The 25,507-nt window shown below is 43.1% G+C and overlaps 1 protein-coding gene across 4 annotated transcripts in view; it reads left to right on the top strand.

Annotated features, from left to right (window-relative positions):
* SLC25A13 (solute carrier family 25 member 13) overlaps positions 1 to 25,507 on the top strand; it is a 231,063-nt gene that overhangs the window by 123,622 nt on the left and 81,934 nt on the right. For 3 of the 4 annotated variants that reach the window (XM_070787511.1, XM_070787513.1, XM_070787514.1), the window contains 6 exons: positions 14,705 to 14,851; positions 17,264 to 17,402; positions 18,399 to 18,492; positions 18,697 to 18,781; positions 22,135 to 22,222; positions 22,697 to 22,855. In XM_070787511.1, the coding sequence (XP_070643612.1) occupies positions 14,705 to 14,851; positions 17,264 to 17,402; positions 18,399 to 18,492; positions 18,697 to 18,781; positions 22,135 to 22,222; positions 22,697 to 22,855 (712 nt within the window). The remainder of the gene's footprint in view (positions 1 to 14,704; positions 14,852 to 17,263; positions 17,403 to 18,398; positions 18,493 to 18,696; positions 18,782 to 22,134; positions 22,223 to 22,696; positions 22,856 to 25,507) is intronic. The other variant, XM_070787512.1, reaches the window with a different exon arrangement.

Here is a 25,507-nt window from a genome sequence, read left to right as displayed (position 1 = left end):
GCGCTTGTGGCTTCAAGGAGCCTGGAGGTCCCAGATGGTAGCTTGGATTGGTTTCAGCTAACTCAGCCTCACGCTCTGGTGTGTGATCTGTGCTCATATAAGTGCTTGTGTTTGTGCCCAATGGACAGTGCTGTTCTTTGCGAGGGCAGTTACTTTCCCCCTTCATTTAAAAAATATTTTAGCACGCGGGAGCGGGTGTGCATTTGTCACAGGCCGCCATGTGGCTGTGAGGACTCCTTGTGTTCACGGGCTCATCCGGGCATTGTCTGAGGTGGCGCTGGTCACGGGCGTGGGTTGAATGCTGAGCTGGCATGTTGTTTTCTGGCATAAAGGGGTCAATCAGTTTGAGAAACTTTGAACTAAATTTGCCTTGTTTGTTCAGTTCCATTGCACAGTTGTGTCCAACTCTTTGAGACCCCATGGACTGCAGCACGCTAGGCTTCCCATCACCAGCTCCCGGAGCTTGCTCAAACTCATGGATGCTGAGGCCATCCAACCATCTCATCCTCTGTCATCCCCTTCTCCTCCTGCCTTCAATCTTTTTTTGTATCATTTAGATACAAAGTACAAAACCTCATTTCTACTTTGTATCTAAATGATACCATTGAAGCAAGTGGCAGAGATGCAAAGCCTCCTGCCTAGTCTTGTTCCTCAAGACAGGGAAGGATTTCAGAAGGAAGCTTGGCTACAGCCCTGTTACCCCATCCTTGAGACTGTTGCCTCCACTGCTGCTGGTTTTTTATGCCTGGTTCTATCATCTCTAGTTAACTGCATGAGTGATGGTGTGTGTGTGAATGTGAGTATAGTTTTATGTATTTATTTTTTGCTGCACTGGGTCTTCGTTGTTGTGTGGGCTTTCTCTAGTTGCAATGAGTGGGGACTCCTGTCTAGTTGCAGCGTGCCGGCTTCTCACTGCTGTGGTTTCTCTTGTTATGGAGCACCAGCTCAAGGTGTGCAGGCTTCGGTAAATGTGGCACATGGGCTTAGTTGCTCCATGGCATGTGGGATCTTCCCAGCCCAGGGATTGAACCTGTGTCCCCTGCATTGTAAAGTGGATTCCTAACCACTGGAACACCAGGGAAGCCCGTGAATATAGTTTTGTTTATGGGTATATATGTGTGGATTTTAGAATAGTCTACATGCATTTCCAACATCTCTTTCCTCTCAGCTCTTAGGGCAAAGCTGTAATTTTATGATTATGAGTTGAAAAATGGATTTTTAATATACTGAAAGCAGTATATTTAGAAAACAGTTCAGAGGAATTTTTGTATCCTGTACCTGATGGAACTCCTGTTCATAAATGATATTAGCATAGAATATCTTGTTTGGAAGTATTTCTGTGATTGTTACTTGCATGGAGCAATCCACCCAACTCAAGAAATATTTGCTGGGGATGTAGGATTTTTCAAGAGGCTTTGTGCAAAAGACTCAGAGGTGCAGAGGGAATGACAACTTTCGAGACACAGTGTACAAATCTGGGCGTCATTCCTGTGTTTTTCTGCTCTACAGCTTAAAAGGCACAACTGCAAACAGATATACAGTGTATACCCGATGAAGGTGCTCTTTTATAACAAATTGAAGGTTTGTAACATAAACCCTTAAGGCAGGTGTCAATTCGAAACCAATAGTTTCAGAGTCTGGTTACAACACCTGTCCAAAGTACAAAATTAGAAGTCCAGATACCCGTATAAGGTAGTTAACAGCCTCATGTTACAGATGAGGAGACTAAGGCCTTTACGTTAGTCTCTTAGCAGTATCTCATGTGTGATTGAGCATCTTTTCATGTGCCTGTTGCCACTTGTATATTTTCTTTGGAGACGTATCTGCTGAAATCCATTACTGTGAGCACAGAGTGAAAGGAAGGCCCTTAAGCTTCTCTGCCAGATAATTCTGTAGAGTTGGCAGTGAGAGTCACTCAAAAAAAAAAAAAAAAGGAATACTAGTAACAATCTTTGTAATTTATGAAGTGCTTTTGAAAATATTCTGTTTCTGATAATAGCATCCCCAATATCCTGAGAGGTAATGATCATTCTTCCCTATTATATGCAAAAGAATAAACAGACTCTAAGGTAAAATTTTGCATTTTCAGATAGTTATTTTTTTGGGAAATGCTCATGGCTTTCATTAGGTTCCCAAAGGAATATCCCAAAAGAGTGCAGAACAACTGTTCTGGAGCTTAACTTCTTCCATAAGATCACAGATGTGTGAGGAATCAAACAATATGGTGCCAGGACCACTTAGGCTCCACTGCACTGTCTCCAGGGCTGTGGCTATGAAGTCAGTTTCTGTTCCTGGAGGGGCCATGTCTCCTAATGGGGATGTACAGTCACGCATTATTGGACATTCAGAATTCTTGATCCCTGCCCGTGAATTGCCAGATATGATGATAAAACCATAGTAGGGTGCGTGTTACTGTTGTTTCCAGTTACTTTTTTCTTTTCTTGGCCTCACTGCACAGCTTGTGGGATCTTCGTTTCCCAACCAGGGATTGAACCTGGGTCCTAGCCATGAAAGCACAAAGTCCTACCCTCTGGACTGCCATGGAATTCCCCTCCAGTTAGTTTTTGATAGTGTTTTATAATCATGTGTATATATTTAATATCAATAACCTCAGATATGCAGATGACACCACCTTTATGGCAGAAAGTGAAGAAGAAGTAAAGAGCCTCTTGATGAAAGTGAAAGAGAAGAGTGAAAAAGTTGGCTTAAGGTTCAACATTCAGAAAACTAAGATCACGGCAGCCAGTCCCATCACTTCCTGGCAAATAGATGGGGAAACAGTGGAAACAGTGGCTGACTTTATTTTTTAGGGCTCCAAAATCACCGCAGATGGTGATTGCAGCCATGAAATTAAAAGATGCTTACTCTTTGGAAGGAAAGTTATGACCAAGCTAGACAGCATATTAAGAAGCAGAGACATTACTTTGGCAACAAAGGTCCATCTAGTCAAGGCTATGGTTTTTCCAGTGGTCATGTATGGATGTGAAAGTTAGATTGTGAAGAAAGCTGAGCACTGAAGAATTGATGCTTTTGAGCTGTGGTGTTGGAGAATACTCTTGAGAGTCCCTTGGACTGCAAGGAGATCCAACCAGTACATCCTAAAGGAGATCAGTCCTGGGTGTTCATTGGAAGGACTGATGTTGAAGCTGAAACTCCAATACTTTGGCCACCTGATGCGAAGAGCTGACTCATTTGAAAAGACCCCGATGCTGGGAAAGCTTGAGGGCAGGAGGAGAAGGGGACGACAGAGGATGAGATGGTTGGATGGCATCACCGACTTGATGGACATGAGTTTGGGTAGACTCTGGCAGTTGGTGATGAACAGGGAGGCCTGGCGTGCTGCGGTTCATGGGGTTGCAAAGAGTCAGTAACTGAACTGAATTACAAAATGTATACCTATGGCGGATTCATTTTGATATTTGGCAAAACTAATACAATTTTGTAAAGTTTAAAAATAAAAAATAAATAAAAATAATAATAAAAATAAATAAATAAATAAAAGTAATCTGCACATAGGAGTTTCTAACAGCTCCTGTCTCCGAGTATCTTGGATTGCTCCCCATTGTGAAATACTTAAGTAGAAAGCTGTTGCTTGTTAACTATTTCACCTATAGCATTTTCCAACTTGGCAAGTGCTTTGGCTTTTGTTGGTCTTTATAGTCACTTTAGGTGTTGTGCCGCGGCTATTGTCTCTGTATGAAAGATGAGCACATAGAAGCATGGAGTTTTCTGAATTTGTTCAAGATGAGACAGGTGGAACACAAGTTGGTTTTAATTTTCCTAAATCTCTAGCAGTGTTTTCAAATTTTGTATAATTTTTTTTCGGAAGTGATTATTTTAAAAAGGCTGTACCCTGGGCCTCTCTGTCCCCACAAGAGTTTGATTCAGTAGGTCTGGATAGGGCCTAAGAAGTTGCCTTTCAGACAAGCATCCTGAATTGTGACGTCCCAGATGGTCCGAGGGCTGCACACTGAGAAACGTTGATCTAGATGACAAAACCCTGATTGTTTAAAAGCACAGAATCTGGTGTTCAGGTCTCATCCTCAGGTTGATGAGGAGCTCAGAGAGCCAGATATGATGAGGTTGGTGTTTCAGAAGGATCACTCTGGCTGTTGTGTGGAAAATGAAATGGAGAGTCCTATGATGGGGAGAGGGAGACCAGATGGCCACTTTCCAGTAAAACAGTTGGTAACAGTGATGAGTGGATTTCAAGAAAAATTAAAGGGATGGACCTGGCCAGGCTTGGTGATTTATTAGGATGGGGACAGGTACGCATATATGTAACTCATAGTTCTCTCCTGTATTTTAGGCTTTGGGCAAGTGGAAGGACGGTGGTGATTTACTGAGGTTGGGGGCAATGGGGGAAGGGGTGGAGGGCATGTGGATGAAGGGCTGTTAGGAGCGCTTTGCACGTAATCACTAGTGACTTGTGTGCGGTTGAGTTGTTTCCACCTCATCATCAGTTCCTTGGAGTTAGGGTCTCATAGGAGCCCTACTGATGGCCCCACACACCTGGGCATTTCCAAGAAAATTCTCTTTCCTTCATTTCACGGAGACAGGACATTTCTTTGTTTCTAGAGGCCTTCCTCCTCTCGCTGTAGGAAGAGGAGTCTTTCAGAAATTAGCAGTGCTCTAAATTGGTAGAGAGACCAGATATTAGTGTCAGGATTCCATTCGTTAGCCAAGAAATGGGACAGCTGACTTGGGAGAGAGTGGGGCTAATAATTCTTTCTAATGTTGTCTCGTCACATAGGGTTTAGGAATGAAGTTACCTGACCCAGCAGAAAGCCCTCATCACAAGGGTATGAGTGTCTATCACATTATTCAGGCCCTCCTTTTACCAGAAGAACCGTGACATCAGGAGAGGTGAATCATAGTTGGTGGAGCTAGGACTAGAGCCTAGGGTTCAGAGCTGTGTCGTGTGTCCCAGATCAGCCATTCATATTCCTAAAAGCTTTTATCTTCAGATCACGTAAGCCCCAAGATAACTTTGTTAGATGCCAAAGATACACTCATGCAAATAACAACTGAACAATTTTGGTTCTTTGTTAAATCAAATTGACCAGTATTTTGGCTTATGGGTCAGCATGGCATACAGATCAACCCAAGTCTTTTGTGTAAAATGGGCATTTTGGTCCTAGAGAGCAGAGTTCTGGAAGTTGGCAGCTCCCAAGTCCTTCTTGAGGCCAGAGGTTCTCTGCTCCTAATCAGATGTTTTTCATCGTAGGTTTGTGACTGTGTATGTCAGTGTATACATAAGTGAAGTCACTCAGTCGTGTCCGACTCTTTGCGACCCCATGGACAGTAGCCTACCAGGCTCCGCTGTCCATGGGATTTTCCAGGCAAGAATATTGGAGTGGGCTGCCATTTCCTTCTCCAAGGGATCTTCCCAACCCAGGGATCGAACCCAGGTCTCCTGCATTGCAGACAGATGCTTTACCGTCTGAGCCACCAAGGAAGCCCCAGTGTATACTGCTACTGCTGCTGCTAAGTCGCTTCAGTCGTGTCCGACTCTGTGCGACCCCATAGACCGCAGCCCACCAGGCTCCCCCGTCCCTGGGATTCTCCAGGCAAGTATACTAGTTTAAGGCAAAACTTTCAACACAATGGGCTATCTTGTTAAAAAAGAAATTGTTCCCCCTGCTGCTACTCTAACATCACCAAACAAAAGAAACATAACCTTCAACCTCGGCAACATCAAGTTCTCAAGCTTTGGAACTGAAAGAGCATTTCAGGTGTTAACAAAAAATAATCCTTTGTAAGTAGGACTTGCTGAAGCCACGATTGTTTCAACCAGTTAGTGAACCGGTAACCACGTCTTTGCTTAGGATTGAGTAACCCAAGCCGTGTGTGCCTCCCCTGGCTCCCCCAGCTTGCCATCTGTATTAATTAAAATATCTAGACCATGGATCTTTAGTAGCCAGAGACCACGATTATATTTGCATTTTTAACACGCATGTGGTCTTTATGTTGATTTTAAGTTGGACCAGATGGGATCTGCCATACGGCTTTGGTCCTGCTTCATAAATACAGCACCCCTTGATGATCCAAGATGAAATAATGAGTAAAGGTGTAGCTAATGTCGTTTCGCTCTCAGCTTTTCTAAGAGATGAGATCGTGGTTTGTGTCCAAATAGCAACCACCGCTGGTTTGGCAATGAGTAATGAGAGGTGTGGGAAAAGCCTGGTCACTTGGAGACTTAGATGCAGGGCTCATCTCATTCACTCTGCACTTTCTGCTCTCTGGGCAAAGGAAATCAGAATTCATTGTGCTGTTGTGTCCGTGGTGCTTGTCAGCTTGCTGTTCTGTGGAGTGGCCTGTTGTGCAAGCTTTTACAGTAACATCCTGGTGAAAATGAACACACCATACAGCTGTTACCCACTGTGAGGTTTAACGTTGAATCAGGAGAGCCAGGAAATTGAGATGGAAAAGCTCTCTGTTTGGTTGCCGCCAAGGTGTTGCTGTGTGGGCAGTGCCACATGCTACATGCCAAATAATTACTGCTTCTTGAGACCCTTTTTTAATTTTAATTTTTTTAAGACAACTTTTAAAATTAGAGGCCCCACCCATTGAAATGGGGATAAAATTTCACCCCAAACTCTGGAAGTCTGACTGCTTAGGCTGAATGTGGGCAGCACAGAAAAACGTTGCAGTGGGAACAGCTGCTTTCTCTACCTGCTCCAGTGCCAGATTCTCTTTTTGATTCAGTTTAAAAATATATGGATTTTTATTTTAACTAGAATTTTTTTCCTCTGAGTTAGCACAGGATTATGAAAATGATACTTAACATATTAAGCGGTACAGGTCCTGATACTTGATGTAACATAGAATTTATTTGAAATTGAGCAAAATATGATACCATATTTTGTAAGCAAACCTTCTTTACACCTTTTTATTCCTCGTTTTCATAAATAATTAACCTGCATTTTCCTCAGAATTCTTACAGCAACACTTTCCAAAGGAGTTTTTTTGATTTTAACAGTATAAATTTGATACAAATCCTTGTTGATAGTCCCTGTTTTTATTAAAGTTTTAGATATTTATTTTTAATTTCAAAACTGTACAAAACACAAAAAATGAAAGGGGTCTTTTTTTGTGCTCCCCCCTCCCTGCTTCTTTGGTTCCTGATACATTGTTGAGGTTGAAACACAAACTTATGTCTCTGAATAGAAGTAGAGAGAGTTTCTGCATTCAAAATATACCCAATTGGAAATTATTAAGGAAATGACAGGCCTGAACTGTTAGAAGCATGAACGTTAAGCCAAAAGTGGTGTAAGCCCTGTATAAGTGTATTTCTGTACAGCTAGCAGTTTTGAGCGACTTCACTTTCACTTTTCACTTTCATGCATTGGAGAAGGAAATGGCAACCCACTCCAGTGTTCTTGCCTGGAGAATCCCAGGGACGGCGGAGCCTGGTGGGCTGCCGTCTATGGGGTCGCACAGAGTCGGACATGACTGAAGCGACTTAGCAGCAGCAGCAGTTTTGAAGCGTTTGATTTTTTCCCCACTTCCTATAGCATTCTGATGGTTGTGTTGAAGTTGCTGGAAGCTGCTAGAGGAGAAGGCGAGTCCATTAATCATTATGCCCCAGAAGACAGGGAACAAAAAACAGTTCACTGGCAAATGTAAAGAAAAAGGGAGCCTCCTTTCACACGGAGGGGTAGGACCGCCTTAGAGGCCACGGCCCAGCTGTGTGCTGGTGCGGCCCCCTGGCCTTAGATGAAGGAGCCCCCTTCCTCTGCACAGTCCCTCCTGGCTCCATCAGCAGCATTTAGGAAGCACCCCGTGGCCTGTTACTGATAAGAGCCCTCTTTCTCCGTAGAGCTGTCTTCACCCCAGCTCTCTGGGTTTTCCACAGGGTCTCAGGCCCCTCAGATTTATCGTCTGTACTCCTATAGGTATTGGTTCTATTTTTGTCATCTGCCCACTCTTTCTGTGTATCCTAGGATGATCTCATCCATTGGTACAACTTTTTTTTTCTTTTTCCTTTTCCTTGTGGTTTTTATAGGCCTTCCCCTAAAAGGAATAGGAAGTCTGCGAAGGTTAAGAATACGGCTCTGGGGCCAGACCACCCCGCTGCACATCCAGCTTCATCCTTAGTGTCATGCGGCCCCCAGCTGGCCTTTCCTTGGTTTTTCCAGCTACAAAATGGAGGTGACGGGCAGCCCCTCCTTAGAAGGTTATTGAGGTGGTGAAGTAGGAAAATGCACTGTCCCTGAAGTATAACCTACACTGAATAACGGTAAACATGGTCTCTTGGGGGCATTTTTCCTCTAAAATTCTGTTGTCTGCATTTCCCAGATTTATATTTCCACATGTGCCTCTGACGTTTTTTGGTTTCTGCTTAACTTTTGTTTATAACTTAAGCTCATCTCCCTCCAGGTTTCTCCCTCATTGTCATCGACCTCATCTCTTTCCCCTGAAGCATTTTCTTTTGTGGCAGATTCTCCCATTCTCCAAGGTGAGAATTCTTTTAGAAACTCTTGTTTGATTTTTAGATATGAATCACCACCCAAACTTTTCTTAAAAATCTCTTTTCTAGTTATCTGTCCACATCACTTATGATCCCCCTTTAAGCTTTTGCCCAAGGCAGCGTAAGTTAGTAGTTAAAATCTCAGTTTTGGAATCTGGTAATACCTTGGTGTAGAGAGCGAAGCCTGGCTTTCTCCTCACTCTGTGACTTTGGACCAGTAACTTAACCTCCGTGAGCTTCAGGTCCCTCTGGGAGATGAAGATGTTATTACTTTACAGGATTATTGTGAAACTCGAATGAAGTACTGTCTCTGAAGTTCTTGGCAGAGCCCGCAGCCTGGAGGACGTGTTCAGGCCTTCAGTTGTTTCTGTCGCCCTCTGCCCTAACTGGTTTTCATCTCTCTGTCCCTCTTGCTGGTTCAGAATAATTTAGCAGAACCGCTGTTCCTTACTAGGGATTTTTTTTTAAAGACTCCAGAGTACTTATATTGGAAGGGATTGGAGAGGGTTTTAAACCATTCACTTTGACCAAAATTAACGCTCCTTTTTATGAAGTGCCTATTGCACACGACGTCTAGTTTTACCACCCTGTACGGCATGGTGTTGCTGGGTGCTCCCTAAGTCCTGCCAACTTGGAGTACCACGACTGAGACTTGAGCTCTGCCCATTCCGGTCCCAGACTTAAGATTCTTATCATCATAACATCTTGCTTCCACGACCCCCTGTATTAAATAAAGCTAAATCAAAATAAATTCCTTGACATGTGTTTCTCAGCTGGTAGTTGAACAGATATTTCCAGTGACTGGGAACCTGCTGTTTTGCACGGTAGCCCATTTCATTGCTGAATAGTTGTGCAGATTAAATACCTCTATGCTTTGTGCCAAAACCTGATCCCTTTATTTTCTCTCCACCGATTTTCTTTTGTAAAAAACAGAGAGGCAGTCTAACTTCTTTTTACCTGTTAGTCCTTTAAACCGTTAAATATTTGAATGTAACTATTGCTTCTCCCATTGTTCTCCCCTCTCCCGCACACAAGGCGAGTTGATCCGTTCTGGCCCCTTGCATTTGAAAATGACCAGTAGCTACCCATGCTTTGCACACCATGCATCCCAAAAGCTTTCCATCCCAGCCTTACCCTTTCGGATTCAGATATGTCCAGCCCTCACTGAATAGGGCTACATTTTCCTTAATCAGCTGTAGAGGTGTCAGAGGAGAACTTAGAAGTTCCTCTGCCGCAAGTAGCGAGCCTGGCTTGGTTTCAAAGGTCGTTGATTCTTGAGTTCAGTATTTATAGAGGCCCTGTGTTAGCTGCCCCAGGCCTCCTTACTGATCTTTTTCCCCCTCAGTCTTCTGCTTGTGTGCACGGCCGGGAGAAGGCCTTGTAGACGTGGTTTCTCTCTTCCAGGTTCTCCGCTGTTGTTAGGAAGACCGTTGTGGCAATCGCCAGCACATCAAAGACTTCAGCCTTAATGAAAAAATTTCGGAAACTATCTTGTTTTCTCATGAAAGTTGGCAACAGAAAAATCTAGGGCCTTAGAATAATTTAAAAGCAAATTGAAAGCTCATCCTCTCATAACTCTGAAGACTCCAAAGTGTCAAAGAGTGTTTTGTAATCCAGTTCCTGAGAGCAGCGCCACCCAGGCTCCCATGCAGTCTGGTGTGGTGTGAGGGGCAAGGTGAGGGCAGTGGGACCGCCTGGGCTTGAAGTCCGGTTTTGCTGTGTCCTGTCAGTGAGATCTCCATTTCCTCATCTGCTGCAGTAAGGTTAAGAGCGGTTCCTAAATCGGAGGGGTGCTGTGAACATTAAATGAGTCTATTACTACAGAGTACTTTAGAACAATCTGGCAGGTGATGCATGCTCACGAAATGCTGTTACTGTTGCTGTTTTATTGTTTCAGGTAATAGTTTTCATTTCCTTACCCAGAGCAAGAAACAGTCATGACATAAACAGATGTTCTTCAGAAGGCCGGCCCCATCTTCAGTAAGCTACTTTTAAGTTTAGGGAAACACATAGCTGAACATTTTTACTATTTCCTACTATTAATAGAGAACTGCATGATCTGCCTTCACGTTTTTCATGGAATTTATAGTGTTCCCAGTCTCTTAAGAACTGTTGGAAATGCATTCTCAAGTTCTCCGTTAGGGTTGAAAGTGCTTTCTTCCCCAATGATTGCGGGGTCCCTGCTGCTTACAATTAATTGAGCACCAAAGTGCATGGTGACGGTGTTCGTCCACGTTACCAGTGCACCCCCGTCCTGTAACGGGAGCATCAGCCCCCAGCTGGGTGTCCATTTCCCAGTTCAACATTCCGGACAGGTTGGTCACAACGTGGTGGCTTCCTGCTCTCTGAGGAGGGGGAGCGGCCAGGGAAAGTGATACTGTTTTGGGTATAATGATCTGAGGATCCCCAAGACTACTTTAGTTGTAAACTAGGGGGAGTGGTAAATAACTGAACACCCGTTCTGGTATTGTCGAGAGTAATCTTGGCTTACGATAGTTTTAGCAGTGGGTCTGGCAATTCAAAGACTCTGTTCATTTACTTCCAATTGAATACATACTGTGGTCATTTTTCACTACAGGGTGTTTAACAGTTGGTTTCATCCTTCCTCATAAATTGGAGACATTTGTACAGAGGACTCCTTTTTGTTCAATACATTGTAATTTCTTCACTCAATTGGTTTTATACAATTTCATATCACTGATGATACGTCTGTGGTTTATTGAGTGCCTACTATATCTAAAGCATTCTGCCCACTCCGCAAGGAGGATGAGCAGGGCACAGCAAGGTGGGGGAAAGACAGGAATGCAAACAACTGATGATAATGTAGGATGGAATAAGACAAGTCTTATAATTGAGGGCCACGCAGGAGACCACGCGATCAGATCAGTTATTTTCAGTTAGGAGGCCTGGTTATATTTACATAAGTGGTGGCATTTGAGCTACCAAGTAGGAGGATTTCAGGAGCTAGAGAAGAAGGCTACGGTCTGTGCCAGGCGGAGGAAAGAGTGTGGACAAAGGCCTGGGTGTGTGGAAGGTCTGGCTGGGCTGGGCCTGGGTACTGGAGACCAGGCTGAGAGTAACGCCTTGTAGTGTCTCAAGAGTCTTGCTTTGGAGACAGATCTTTATGATGAAAGGGTTCGGGCAGAGGTGGTAGGAGTCAGGTTTGAGATGCTTAAAGGCAGCTGTTGACGTGTGCAAGGGGCATGCAGAGATCAGAGAGAGCGCTAGACTGAAAAGTTGGGCTCATGGTGGCCATTGAGCCGTGTTCTGAGGAGGGCTTGAATGTGTGATGTCAGGAATGAAAAGGAGAAGATGCATTTGAGTGAACGTTCAAAGGTCTAAGTGACTTAATTTAGTAACTGGTTTACTCTGAGGGAAAGAAGCTTGAAGAATTGAAAATGACCGTTTTCCAGGTAGATGACCAGGAAAACAAGATGCTAATAATGAAGTTTGGGACACAGGAGAGAGACAAGATTTGAGGCCTGGGTGGGGGACACCCAACAGCATGTTGAGTGACGTGGAGTTTTGTGGCCTTTACAAGATACCCCATGGGTAGATTCTCTAAGCTGTCAGGGATTCTGGTGCAGAAGATAGGAGTGAGACACTTGGATCTGGGAATCAAGACCCATGAGAGGTCTTAAAAGAAGACCTAGGGAGGGGAGTTCTTTGCGGAGGGGAGTTCTTTGCAGAGGAGAGTTGATTTAGGACCCGAGGACAGAGGGCTGATGGGTGCCTCCCATTTAAGGAGTGAGTGGAAGAGGCACTAGAAAGATTAGGTCCCAGCAAGAGTTCCAGCAGGGATGGGCTTGGCCAGCACTGGCAGATGGTGTAACTGAAAAGAGGCTTTTCAATAGAATTAGAACTCTGGTTCTTACTGTTGTTTTGTCTTTAAAAAGGTTTTATTGTAGACACTTTCAAACTGCACAAAAGTAAAGGTAAGGGAATAATGACCTGCCATGTTCTCACTCCAGCTTCTATCATTTTCAGTATTTATTAACTCCTCATTATCATCTAATAAAGTTTATTAAACTTCAGACAATTTAAGGTCCTCAAAACCCTTATCCATGATGCCTTTTCATTTCATCGAGATGAGATCTCACTCCAAGGGCCCATTTGGGAAATGGGCAGAGTGTTGTGAGGAAGAGTCTCTGCAGAAGGAATGCACCTCCTACATGGCACACGCTGGGTTCTGATGGGAGGCTGTGTTTTATTGTGTGTATACACTTATCTCCGGGAATATCAAAACAGATCTTAAGATTGGGCTCTCTATCCATAGATCATACGAATTAAAACATACATCCAGCGGCACTGCCTCAATTTGGCCATCTCTGACCCACGTACCATCCAATTCCTAATTTTAGAGCGTTGGTCCTCAGTTGGGACATAAGGCCCTCCCTGAAGACATTCTTGATTGCCGTGGCCTTGGAAAGGGGCTGTAGTATCTGGTGGAAAGAGGGTAGGAATGCACAGAAAAGCCCACATACAAAGGCTTCACCCACCCCCAGCCACCAGTAATGTAGAGGAATAGCATCTTCCGGAACAGAACCACCCTTTTCAATCTGTTGTTACATCACGTGTTTGTGAACCACGTTACCATTAAGAACTTTTCTCTCTTCTTTGGGGAGAGGTTAATGTCCTTTTAACTGGTTTTCCTTTGATCACTTGCATCACCTAAGCAGGGTTTGGCCAGATCGTTGAGCGTGTGCTGTTCTGTGCTTAGTTGCTCAGTTGTGTTCGACTCTTTGTGACCCCGTGGACTGTAGCCCTCCAGGCTCCTCTGTCCATGGGGATTCTCCAGGCACGTATATACAGTGGGTTGGCCTTGGCCTCCTCCAGAGGATCTTCCCAACCCAGGAACCAAACCCAGGTCTCGTGCATTGCAGGCAGGTTCTTTACCATCTGAGCCACCAAGGAAGCCCTCTTTGAGCCTACCAAGCCTCATTCTAGTTTTTATTTTCCTCGTGTCTTTGGACTCGAACAGAAGTGATTTGGTTTCTTTGGGTAAGAGATTTAAGGGGGGGATGTACTTTCTCAAGACATATTCACCAGTCTGAGCAAAGTTTCCTCTTTGGAAGGAGATAATAACTTGGGGATGCTATTGAACAAGTGTGGGGCTCGGTAATTCAAGATATAATGTCTGTTTCTTCACCCTGATTTGAAATTGAACACTCATTTATCAGTTCAGTTCAATCGCTCAGTTGTGTCCAACCCCATGAATTGCAGCATGCCAGGCCTCCCTGTCCATCACCAACTCCTGGACTTTACCCAAACTCATGTCCACCGAGTCAGTGATGCCATCCAGCCATCTCATCCTCTGTCGTCCCCTTCTCCTCCTGCATCCAATCCCTCCCAGCATCAGAGTCTTTTCCAATGAGTCAACTCTTCGCATGAGATGGCCAAAGTACTAGAATTTCAGCTTTAGCATCATTCCTTCCAAAGAACACCCAGGACTGATCTCCTTTAGAATGGACTGGTTGGATCTCCTTGCAGTCCAAGGGACTCTCAAGAGTCTTCTCCAACACCACAGTTCAAAAGCATCAATTCTTCGGCACTCAGCTTTCTTCACCGTCCAACTCTCACGTCCATACATGTCATTTATAGTAACTGAGAAATACAAATAATTTCACCTTTTTTTTTTCTTCCAAACTTTAAGCTTTTTATTTTGTATTGGCAATGGCACCCCACTCCAGTACTCTTGCCTGGAAAATCCCATGGACGGAGGAGCCTGGAGGGCTGCAGTCCATGGGGTCGCTGAGGGTTGGACACGACTGAGCGACTTCACTTTCACTTTTCACTTTCATGCATTGGAGAAGAAAATGGCAACCCACTCCAGTGTTCTTGCCTAGAGAATCCCAGGGACGAGGGAACCTGGTGGGCTGCCATCTATGGGGTCGCACAGAGTCAGACACGACTGAAGTGACTTAGCAGCAGCAGCATAGCTAATTAACAATGTTGTGGCGTGTGTGTTAGTTGCTCTGTCACATCCGACTCTTTGCAACCTCGTGGACTGTAGGTAGCCCATCCATGGAATTCTTCAGGCAAGAATACTGGAGTGGGTTGCTATTTCCTCTTCCAGGGGATCTTCCTGACCCAGGGATCAAACCCAGGTCTTCTGCACTGCAGGCAGATTCTTTACCGTCTGAGCCACCAGGGAAGCCAATGTTATGATAGTTTCAGGTGAACAACAAAGGAATTCAGCCATACATATACATTTACCTTCTTTATTTGTAGGAAATACAGCTGGAACATGCAAAGCAAGCCTTTGTTCAGAGGGACAGTGCCAGAACTGGAAAAGTCACAGCCATTGACTTCCGGGATATCATGGTCACCATTCGCCCTCACGTCTTGACGCCTTTTGTAGAAGAATGTCTAGTAGCAGTAAGTAGGGGGTGTTGTTTTTTAATTTTTACTGGAGTATACTTTAATTTACAACATTGTCCTCATTTCAGGTATGCAGCTGAGGTAATCAGGTATACATATTTGTGTATCAACTCTTTTTAAGAGTCTGTTTGCATAGAGGTCATTATAGAATGTTGAGTAGCGTTCCCTATGCTGTGCAGTAGTTATTGTCTCTTTTATGTATAGTAGTGTGTCTATATCAATTCCAATCTCCCAATTTATGTCTCCCCCCAAGTTGTAATTTGCCCTAATGAAATACTTTATTCTATCTGGTATAAGCTCAGTAGATAAGGAATTGTAAGAACAAGTATTATAAATTATGTAGAGTTTTTTTCTGTTTAAGCACTGACATTTTCTTCTTTGCTCAATGGTATTGCATCCATTACCAAAGTTACAGGAAGTGCTTTGTGGGTGTTAGTGAGTATCTTAATTTGTTACCTGGATAGTATGAAATATCTTAAAGAAATGTATTAACTAGAATTTTTTAAAAAAAGGAAAAACAGCTATATAATTGCATGTTAGTTTGCTTTATATTTTGAGATATGGCAAATGCTTGTCTTCACTTTTACAAGTTCTCCAAGAAAAGGTATTTTAAAATAAAAACCTTAAAATAAAAAAAAAAGTGCACATAGATATATTTGAGGAGTCGGCAGAATAGCAACTCTAAGCCTTGGATTCAGTCATTCATGCGCCCTGTGTGTTGAGGCAACAGTGGCCCATGTGGTGGGCAGGTCTCTGCTGCCATCTGTTGTGGAGCTTCTCCTCTAGTGGGGGTCCAGCCACTCTTCTCCCTCATGGTTCCTGAGGGTATCCTGGAACATTCCATGGTGGTGGTTCCCAAGCCTTGATCATGGAGCTTAAGAATCATCAGGGATTGTTATTAAAAGTGCATATTCTGAGGTCTTTTCTAGGCCTGCTGATCCACCATCCACAGTGGTGATCTGATTTCTTTTTCTTTAAAATATTTTAACTTTATTTAGTTGCTCATTTTTGCCTGTGCTGGGTCTTCATTGCTGTCATGAGTTTTCTCCAGTTGCTGTGAGCGGGGCTGCTCCCGGGTTGCGGTGCACAGGCTTCTCCTGGTGGTGGCTTCTTGTGTGGAGCACAGGCTCTGGACGCTTGAGCTCAGTAGCTGTGGCACCTGGGCTTAGCTGGCCCACGGCACGTGCGATCTGCCTGGAACAGAGACTGAACCTGTGGTGCCTGCATTGGCAGGCAGATTCTTAACCACTGGAGCACCAGGGAAGTCCTCATATCTAATTTCCAAAGCTTATCGGATAATTGTGATGATCCCCTGGATTTGGGACCCATATGCAATGGTAACTCTTCTTGTGTTAATCCCAGGGAGAGGACTTTTTGAATGTTTCGCCGTCATCTGAGTTTCCCATAATGCTTACCTTAAGTGAGAACTCAGAGTAGCTTTTCCTTTTTCCTCTTTATTTTCACTGGTCCCTCTTTTTGAAGATAATGGTGTTCTGATAAGGCCTTCCCACTCTGGCACGCTGGCTCCTTGTCTTGGTCCTTCCCTTCCCTAGCCCAATCTAAACTCTCACGTCAGCTATTTCAAACGTTTATGAAGTGAAGATTTATGTGGTTGTTACCTTATAAAGAAGTGCTTTCCTAATAAAAATATTTTGCCTTGTTAGGGAAGGATAGAATTTGAAACCCCAAACTGAAGTTCCATTTATAATGGACATGCTGTCTGTTTCCCTTATCCCTGTGAAGAAATATGGTTTCTTACAAATTCTGATTATCAAGAGTCCTGGCCAGTCTTAACCCCCATCAAAGCATATGACATCTCATAATTTTATCATAATGTGCTTGTTTGCTGGAAATCCTACCAATACAAAGTATGTACTTAAATGATTATTTATTACTACTTATAAGTAACTTGACAAATCATGATATTAATGTTAGATTAACCACTTCTCATAGCATGTTGTGTTGGTATAATAGTTTTGCATGCATAAGTATACACATGTGGGCATGTGTATAATACAGTTTTGCATGTCTAAGCTTTTAAGAATTGCTCATTAGATGAAATAAACAAACTTATAAAACATTTCCAATGGAAATTTGAACTCTGTAAATTACTACTGGTCCTGTTGTTATAATCCTACATGTGTATTTATTTAGTTTTCTAGGACCTGTGTGTGGAGAGTACAAGTTCTGGTCATGATTAGTTGCAGTTACTTCTAAAAATCATTTATAGCTTTTTTTTTTTTTTCTTTTAATGTGAAAGAAAAATACTTCTGGCCACTTTTTGCTATACATGCTTTTTTGATTACTTCCAAAACTAGCATTTGATATACGTACTTCTGAATCTTCTTCATTCTATAAATCCTTTGTTTATTTTTCTTCTCCCCCCCTCTTATTTTCAACTTATTTGAGGCTGCTGGAGGTACCACATCCCATCAAGTTAGTTTCTCCTATTTTAATGGATTTAACTCGCTCCTGAACAACATGGAACTCATTAGAAAGATCTACAGCACTCTGGCTGGCAACAGGAAAGATGTAGAGGTGACTAAGGGTGAGTGCGACTAAATCTGGATTCTTGCCTGCAAGTGTCTTGGTGAAGTATTATTAGAGGGAAGAAGACAACCAAAAGTTCATGTTACAGAGTTTTCTGTCCCTAGTTTTCTATCTCATTGACACATATTAACCATTTGGTACTTGTGTGTTCTCCACTCTGAAACAAATGAAACAATTTTCAGCACATTTTAAATAAATCCAAGGCTGTCTTTGAATGAGGGAACCATGTAAAGGTTCTCGTGTGTGCGCTAAGCCTCTTCAGTCGTGTCCCACTCTGTAATGCTATGGGCCGTAGCCCACCAGGCTCCTCTGTCCATGGGATTCTCCAGGCAGGAATACTGGAGTGGGTTGCTGTTTCCTCCTCCAGGGGATCCTTCCTACCCAGGGATCAAAGCCATGTCTCTTGAGGTTGCCTGCACTGGTAAGCGGGTTCTTTATCACGAGTGCCATCTGGGAAGCCCCCAAAGTTTCTTAAATATTTTCAAATCTTAATGAAACCTAAACTGAATTGACATCCTCTCAAATGACCTTCGAAAGTACACAAGGAATTCTTAAAATTATACTGCTGACAGTGTGTGCTGATCGACAATCTTTGATCAAGATATCAGCATTTTAATGGGATTTTTTTTAAAAAAAACAAGAATTCCCTTTGGAATTCCACAGCTTCATTAATATTATATCCTGGGACCTATGTGTATGGAATTCCATATCTCCTTCCTGGTTTTCCCTGACTTACAATCTGAATGGCTTCCTGTGTCATTTATTCAAAGCCTTCAGGTGACACCAACCTTTTAAAGTCACTATTCGAGCAAGCATTCTGCACACTCTTTCCAGATGAATGAAAGAGTTCTTACCCCATTTGGATTGACTTGAATTCTGTGACTGTTAATAATAAAGTTTGGTGATGTTCGCTCATTCCAGTGCCTTGAGTTAATGCTGCATTTAGTGGCTATTCCTTCTTGAATCTTTCCCTTTTAACTCTTTTTCCATACAGAGGAGTTTGTTCTGGCAGCTCAGAAATTTGGTCAGGTTACACCCATGGAAGTTGACATCTTGTTTCAGTTAGCAGATTTATATGAGCCACGGGGGTAAGTTGGCCTTTTTTTCTTTTAATTAGCTTAATAAAGGGAGGTTGGGAGGTGGGAGTAGGGGGAGGGCAGCAATCCTGGAGAAAAAGAAACCAAATTAAAGATGACTCTGAAAGGTGGGAAACGAGAAGAGGAACATTTCACAATTCCATACCTTAAATTTTAGTTTGTTTTGTTGTTGCTTACGTTTGCTTTTCTTTCTAGACGCATGACCTTGGCCGACATCGAACGGATTGCTCCTCTGGAGGAGGGGACTCTGCCCTTCAACTTGGCTGAAGCCCAGAGGCAGGTGGGCAGAAGGGTCACACATGCTTCCTGGTGTTGCCTTGATAAGGCCCCACAGCCCCTTTTCACTTGCAGTTGCCTTTTCAGCACTGGTTCCTGACCTACTGTTTCTCTGTTTTGCAACAAAAAAGAAAACCAGACCATTTCAAAAGGCTGGAAAGAGTACTTACTTAGAAATGTTCTAAGTAGCAGATAACTGGCGATTGCTCTCTTCTGCAGAAGATGGGGTGATTTCTTAGCTGCATGGGAAGCCTCACCCTCCCCAAAGAGGAGGAAGATCTTTCCTCCTTCCCTCAGCCTCAGGCTGGCAGAGCTGGGGCCACAGACCGCTTTGGGTGTCACGTCCCAGCATCATGTCGAGAGACGAGGGCCGGCTCTGCCTCGCAGAGAGGAGCTCCATCAGGGCACCGCCTGACTGCCATGCCTGCCGTTTTTCTGAATATCAAAATGAGATAATTTTGTTTAGTCTGGAGTCATAGTTTGAAGGCTTTTAGACCTATTTTCTTTGTGAAAGGATTCATAAGTTATGTGGAAACAATTTGAGGAATGCTAAATTTTATTTTATGGTTAACAGAAACCAATCTCTTGAAGTTGTAGGACTCAGAAACCTAAGACTTGGGACCTCCTTACGCTTAACTCTTGCTCGGCTTTCTATAGATCGGGATTAGAGAATAAAAGCCTTCAGAGCGTCTGTTGTGCTTCCACGATGTTTGTAAAATAAATCCCCTCACAGACGAGCGTCGTCGTTTCAGAAAAATACCTCCTTTAAGGCAAAGCCATCTCTGAATCCTGTGAGACTTAACAGTTTTTGGCTGGGAGCTCCGGGTCTGTACTGAGACGCCAGTTTGACCACAATGGGTTGATGCGGGCTGCATTTTTAGGACGGGCAGGCCTGGAGCCAGGACGCCCTCCTTTCAGCTCTTTCCCACCCGATGGCAGCGGCGGGGTCTGTGTGCAGCGTGGTGGGCGTGCGCTCAGCAAACCCTCGCTAGGCACCTCTGGAAAACCAGCTGGTCGCTGTTAAAAGAGGAAGCCGATTTCCCCGAGTGCAAGAGAGAGGAATGTGGAATCACATGGAGAGGGGGACACAGCCCCGCTCTCCCCTCCCTATGATTTTTAAACACCACTTACCACTTGATTATCTCTTTGCCTCTGTGCTGCTAGCTCCTGTAGAAATTGGGGGATTAAGAAAAAGCAGAGAATTACAAAAAAAGATTCCTTCTGTTCTCCTGTGACAGTGGTACCCCACAATTTCTCCTCTATGCCCTCTGCAGCTTTAGCAAGTTTCTGATGGTGGGTGCTTATTGATCCTGTCCATGAAAGGGTTCGATGAGACTGATGAGGTTTACAGCAGGAAATGATTGGCTGCTGCTTGGAAGTTCAGAGCAATTCACTGGGGCCTTGCCTGGAATATTCTTTACTTATGTGAACCCTGGCGGGCCTGACAACATTGGCAGACGCAAGCAACAGAGGTCACCCGCCTGCCAGGCTAGGGGGCTAACTCTTCTCCGCGAGAGAGGAGTGTGGGAAGAGGAATCTTTCTAGTATTCGTTTTGTGAGGATGGTACATGTCTAGCTTCAGAAAAGTTATCTGAAAGTCTGGGGTTTTGTCTGTCTTTAGATGAATTAGTGTTAGTGGTAGGTATCAACCCATTGTTTTCGAAGTATTTTCACTCACTGTTTTGATGCCAGAACCTTTTTTCATATTGCCAGCTTATATCTTGTGCACATAAAGCAGTGCCTTTCTTACCGGCGCATCTGTCAAAATGAAGTTACTGTGCATAACAGGTATAGATGGAAGTCATCCATCTTTATGGGGATACCCTTGGAAGCACCCATGGCATTTGCAGAAGAAATGTTTTACTTTCTTAAAAATGCATATTGCTGCATAAAGCTATTTTCAGTTCATTTTGAAGGAGATTCCAAATTATCTCATTGTATTAGACTTGTGCTCCACTAACAGCAGCTAAAATTCAGTGGGTTGATAGTTGGGGTGGGTAATTATTTTCATTGTTCACCAATCTTAATTATCATGGCTTATGAAAAAACAAATTTTATTGAATGTATTTATTCACTCAACAGGTATTTATTAAGCACTAACTATATGCCACCCTCATGTGACAGCTCTGTGTGACATAAAATTACTGTTTTATTTATGTAGACAGAGGCGTGAAATACTCTAAAACTTTCTGACATCAAAAACACCATAAGAATAGTAGGTCAAAAGAACACTAATAATAATACAATAACTGACTGGCCCAAAGTATGAATTTAGAAGAGATGGACAAAAAAGAGAAAATATCAAATCACCTGTAATATAACCACTTAGTAGTAGCCACTATAAATAATTGAGTATCTCTGGGTGATGTGGCAGCTGGCACGCTAGTGTTATTTTCATATGCATATATACACCAAAATAATTTTAATGAAAAGCACAGCATATTCACACACAGTCTTCAACACTGGTTTTAAAAGATAATCATGAAACATTTCAAGCAGTTTAAAAGGTAGACAGAAATAGATAATAAATACCTGTCTACGCACCATATTGGTTTTTAGCCTGCTTTTTCTTTATAATCCTGGATGCACACTTTTTCTGAGCATTGAGTATTTTTCACAGTATTGTTTTTTAATGGCATGCAGTTTTGTTTTAGAGCTATAGCATTATTTTTAACCAGTCCTCTGTTACTGGACCTTTGGGTATTCTCAGAGGTTTTGCTCTTAAAATGGTACTGCTTTTTAAATTTTTTTTTTTTAAAACAGTACTGCTTTTTATTATTATTGTAGCTTGATCCTTGTTTATATAGACGATTATTTTCTAGCCTAACTTTTTAGAAGTAGAATTGCAGGGTCAATTTAAGCACTTGTACATTTTAAGCATTGAGTGTGTATTGCCAAATTTCCCTTCAGTGTATACTTGATTAAATGGCAGATTTGAGAAGCCCTGTTTTTTGTCATCTTCTGCCAGGTTGGGCATTGCCATTAAAAACAGACAAAACTCCCCAAACCTACCAGTTTGACAATTTGTTGAAGAATGATGTCTCATTAATGGTTTTAAATTTATTTCTCTTTGATCACTAATGCGGATAGAACATTTGAAGATGAGTTCATATTCATAACATTTTGGGGGACACAGTAGTGTCTTTCATTTAAACTTGATTTTAAAAATTGACGGCAATAATTACTTTGTATTGAATTTACAAAAATCTAACCATACCTTCTTCCTCTTTGACATTTTAGCCGTATCGTGAGTTTAAGAATGCAGTTGTAATTTAAAAATAAAATAACATGCTCATTTTTTTTTTATTTCCTTTCCGTCTCCTGTCTTCCCACTCTGCAATTCCTGTGTACGCAAAGAAGAAGGCATCAGTTGATTCATCTCGACCAATTCTCCTGCAGATTGCAGAGTCAGCCTACAGGTTTGGTCTCGGTTCTATTGCTGGAGGTGAGTCATGGATGAGTGCAAATTGTTCATTGTTATTCTTCTTTTTCCTCTGATTTTTTTTCCACTTTGAAATATCGAAGGAAACAACCTTCTCTGGTCTTTTCCCAAGCTAGTTACCAAATCTATATCTATGTGATGGGGTAATAGCAAAGGGGAATTTTTCTTCGTACCCTGCATTTGATCAGGGACTTAGAAGTAACTTTTTCTTCACATCTGTCTGCAGATGGGCTTCTAGATATTGGTTAGTAATGAGGCTAGGCTGTAGTGATCTGCTTTTTAAAATTTGAACTCAGTGGTATCCTTTTATCAGGAGACCCTTGAGTGAAAGCCACTGTGGTTTATTAAGGATGTAGAAAGTTCATTTTAAAATTTACATGTGCACAATTTCTTTATTTCAGCAATCTTATCTTTGACCACCGCCTTCTTTCCTGTGACCTTAATTTCTTCTGAATTATTGGTATTATTTGATTGTAGCTGTTGGAGCCACTGCGGTGTATCCTATCGATCTGGTAAAAACTCGAATGCAGAACCAACGATCAACCGGCTCTTTCGTAGGAGAGCTTATGTATAAAAACAGCTTTGACTGTTTTAAGAAAGTGCTGCGCTATGAAGGCTTCTTTGGACTGTATAGAGGTTAGTGCCATGTGCTAAATTCATGAAAGGTAAAATAGTAGTCAGAGGTTTGGTTTTTCCATCTGAATGCCTGAAATGTATTAGAGAGACTGTGTTAAAATGGAAATACAGCAGATTCTCAATTATCCATGCTGATGGGTGTAGGCTGGAGGCTCTAGGGCATGGCGAATCAAAACAGCCCATAATCTGAAAGCCATTTATATTGCTCTGCAGTATGTTTTGTTTCTTAAAAATAATTATTTTTATAAACATGTCCAGTAAGTTTTTAAAAGACTCATATTGTTTGTGTTCTTGAAATAACTCTACTCACCAGTTAACAGGGAAAGGCAGCTGGGGGATAGGACAGAGCTTACTTGGGACAATGATTCTCCTTGAATATTCCACAAAATCGTCCATCAAGCCTCTAACCAGGGGTTCAGTGCAGCCCTCCTTCCTTCACTGTATTTTTTTTTTTATATTAAAAATTTTTCATTATAGAGTGTAGGCTCTCTAGTTGTAGCATTCAGGCTTAGTTGCCCTTAAACATGTGGGATCTTAGTTCCCTGACCAGGGATCGAACCTGCATCCCCTACATTGGAAGGTGGGTTCTTAACCCCTGGACCTGCAGTGTGTGTGCTCAGTCACTTCAGTCGTGTGTCCTACTCTTTGTGACCCCATGGACTGTAGCCTACCAGGCTCATCTGTCCTTGGGGTTCTCCAGGCAAGAACACTGGAATGGGTTGTTGTGCCCTTCTCCACGGGAGCTTCCTGACTCAGGGATCAAACCTGCGTCTTTTTTGTCTCCTGCTTCAGCAGGCAAGTTCTTTACCACTAGCGCCACCTGGGAAGTGCCACCCCCCCACACCTCAAATATTTGTTTATTCACTTGGCTGTGCCTGGGCTTAGTTGTGGCATGTGGGATCCAACCGGGACCCCCTGCGCTGGGACCCCGGAGTCTTAGCCCCTGGATCATCATTCAGTGTCTTTTTCTGAGTTAAAGCTGCCACTTTCCCTTCCTCAGACTCTGTCCCCAGCGGAGCTGATTCACATGCCACTCTAGCCAGGTACTCCTCCTCTATCCAGCTGTTCCTTTCAACATCTGAGGCTCATTTAAGCAACAAGAAAAGTAACAAGAAGTATGTGATCAAAAGGATCATCACAAAGGACCCTACAGACACTGACTGCTTGACCACTGGCCTAAAAGCCGTTACTTAACTTCCCAGCCCCTCCGTCTGTGATTGCTTTGCATAAAGAGAAAAGAAGTAAAGGTATCTGCCTCAGCTAAAATCCAGTGTTGTGAGACAGTTCCAGCTGAGCCACGTTGCCGTTTGGCAGATGCAAGGTGTGTGTGGGGGGGTGGGGGGGGTAGGGGGGGCGGTCCCTCCCTTACCCAACCAGTACTTGCTCTCGAAGAAGAAAATGGTATTTAATACTTTCAGAGACAGACCCGGAAACTGGCAGCCGTGTAAGCCTGTGCCGCTAGGCCTCTTCTGCCATCTGCTGACTTCAGTCTTCTTCTTAAGCACCCAAGTTAAAAAAAAAAAAAAATCAACAACAAAGACCCCTCTTAAAATCTCTCACCTTAGACATGAGGGGGTTTCAAACTCCAGAGAAGCTCCGTTTTGCAGGTTCTTTGGTGCAGGTAGATAACCTCCATCAAAGGCCTTTTGATCTTTCTCTGCCCTCTTTCCCTCACCCCCTGCCTCTTCTCCCAATTGGGAAGGTCTTTGACCCCAGGTGATTGATGATGACCCCTACAGGGTCACTGCCTTCCATCTGAAATACTTCCCCCTCCTAGTGACAACAAGCCTTGCAAATGAAAAGTCCCCCCAAGTAGTACAAGGTTAATGTCGCAGTTCCTGCTTTGCACTGAGTGATTCAAGCAAAGGCGACCACTTTACCTGTTCACATGGGTTGTTTTCTGCGGGGACAGTTTTGAGCCTCAAGCTGGACAACGCTAGTCTGTGGGCTTCCCTTGGTACTGGTTAAACGTCAAGGGTGCCTTAGAATTGTGAGGAAATAATTTCTGTCCTGTGAATGCCCTTAACGTGTTGACCTGGTTCACTTGAATTTTGAGTCCCTTCTCTTTCCTCGCTGACCACACCTGGTGGCTCCTGATTCTTGGTAGCACCTGGAATTCCTTCCTTGACCTGTCCTTTTGACCCCATGGACAAAACAGCTTGAAGTGTACCTGATTTCTGAGATGCTCTGGGCCATCCCATAAACCTCATGCTGTTTCAGTTACATCGGAGAGACTGGAGGAACTGGTTTTAACTCCTCAGGGAAGGGGGCTGTGTCCGCCTACTAGATAGACATGGAGACTCCCTTTGAACACCAAAGAGGCGACTCCTCCTCGTTTTCCTGGTTAGAAAGAGCCATTTATCTAACCTGTGTGGGGTGTCTGATCCCCAAGGGGTGCTCTTGTCAGAAGTGATGAGTAGAGTGTGAATACAAGATGAGGAATGCTGGGAGTCACCTACGTTCATTTCTCCCTGACTTCTTATCTCTTCTAGTTGATAATTTTAGAACAAAAGATGTACTGTAAAACTTTTTTAGTTTCTGTTTTGTAATTTGGATCTTGAGAGCAAAGAGGTGATTGGCAGTGTTTTTGAAAAAGTGTTTATAATCTTCATAAATGAATTATTCCTATTCTTGATTGGCTGGGGACTAATT

Source organism: Bos indicus, chromosome 4, assembly GCF_029378745.1.
Source record: "Bos indicus isolate NIAB-ARS_2022 breed Sahiwal x Tharparkar chromosome 4, NIAB-ARS_B.indTharparkar_mat_pri_1.0, whole genome shotgun sequence".
Taxonomy (NCBI): domain Eukaryota; kingdom Metazoa; phylum Chordata; class Mammalia; order Artiodactyla; family Bovidae; genus Bos; species Bos indicus.
Note: the sequence above shows the minus strand (reverse complement) of the source record. Positions and strands in the feature narration are given on the sequence as shown.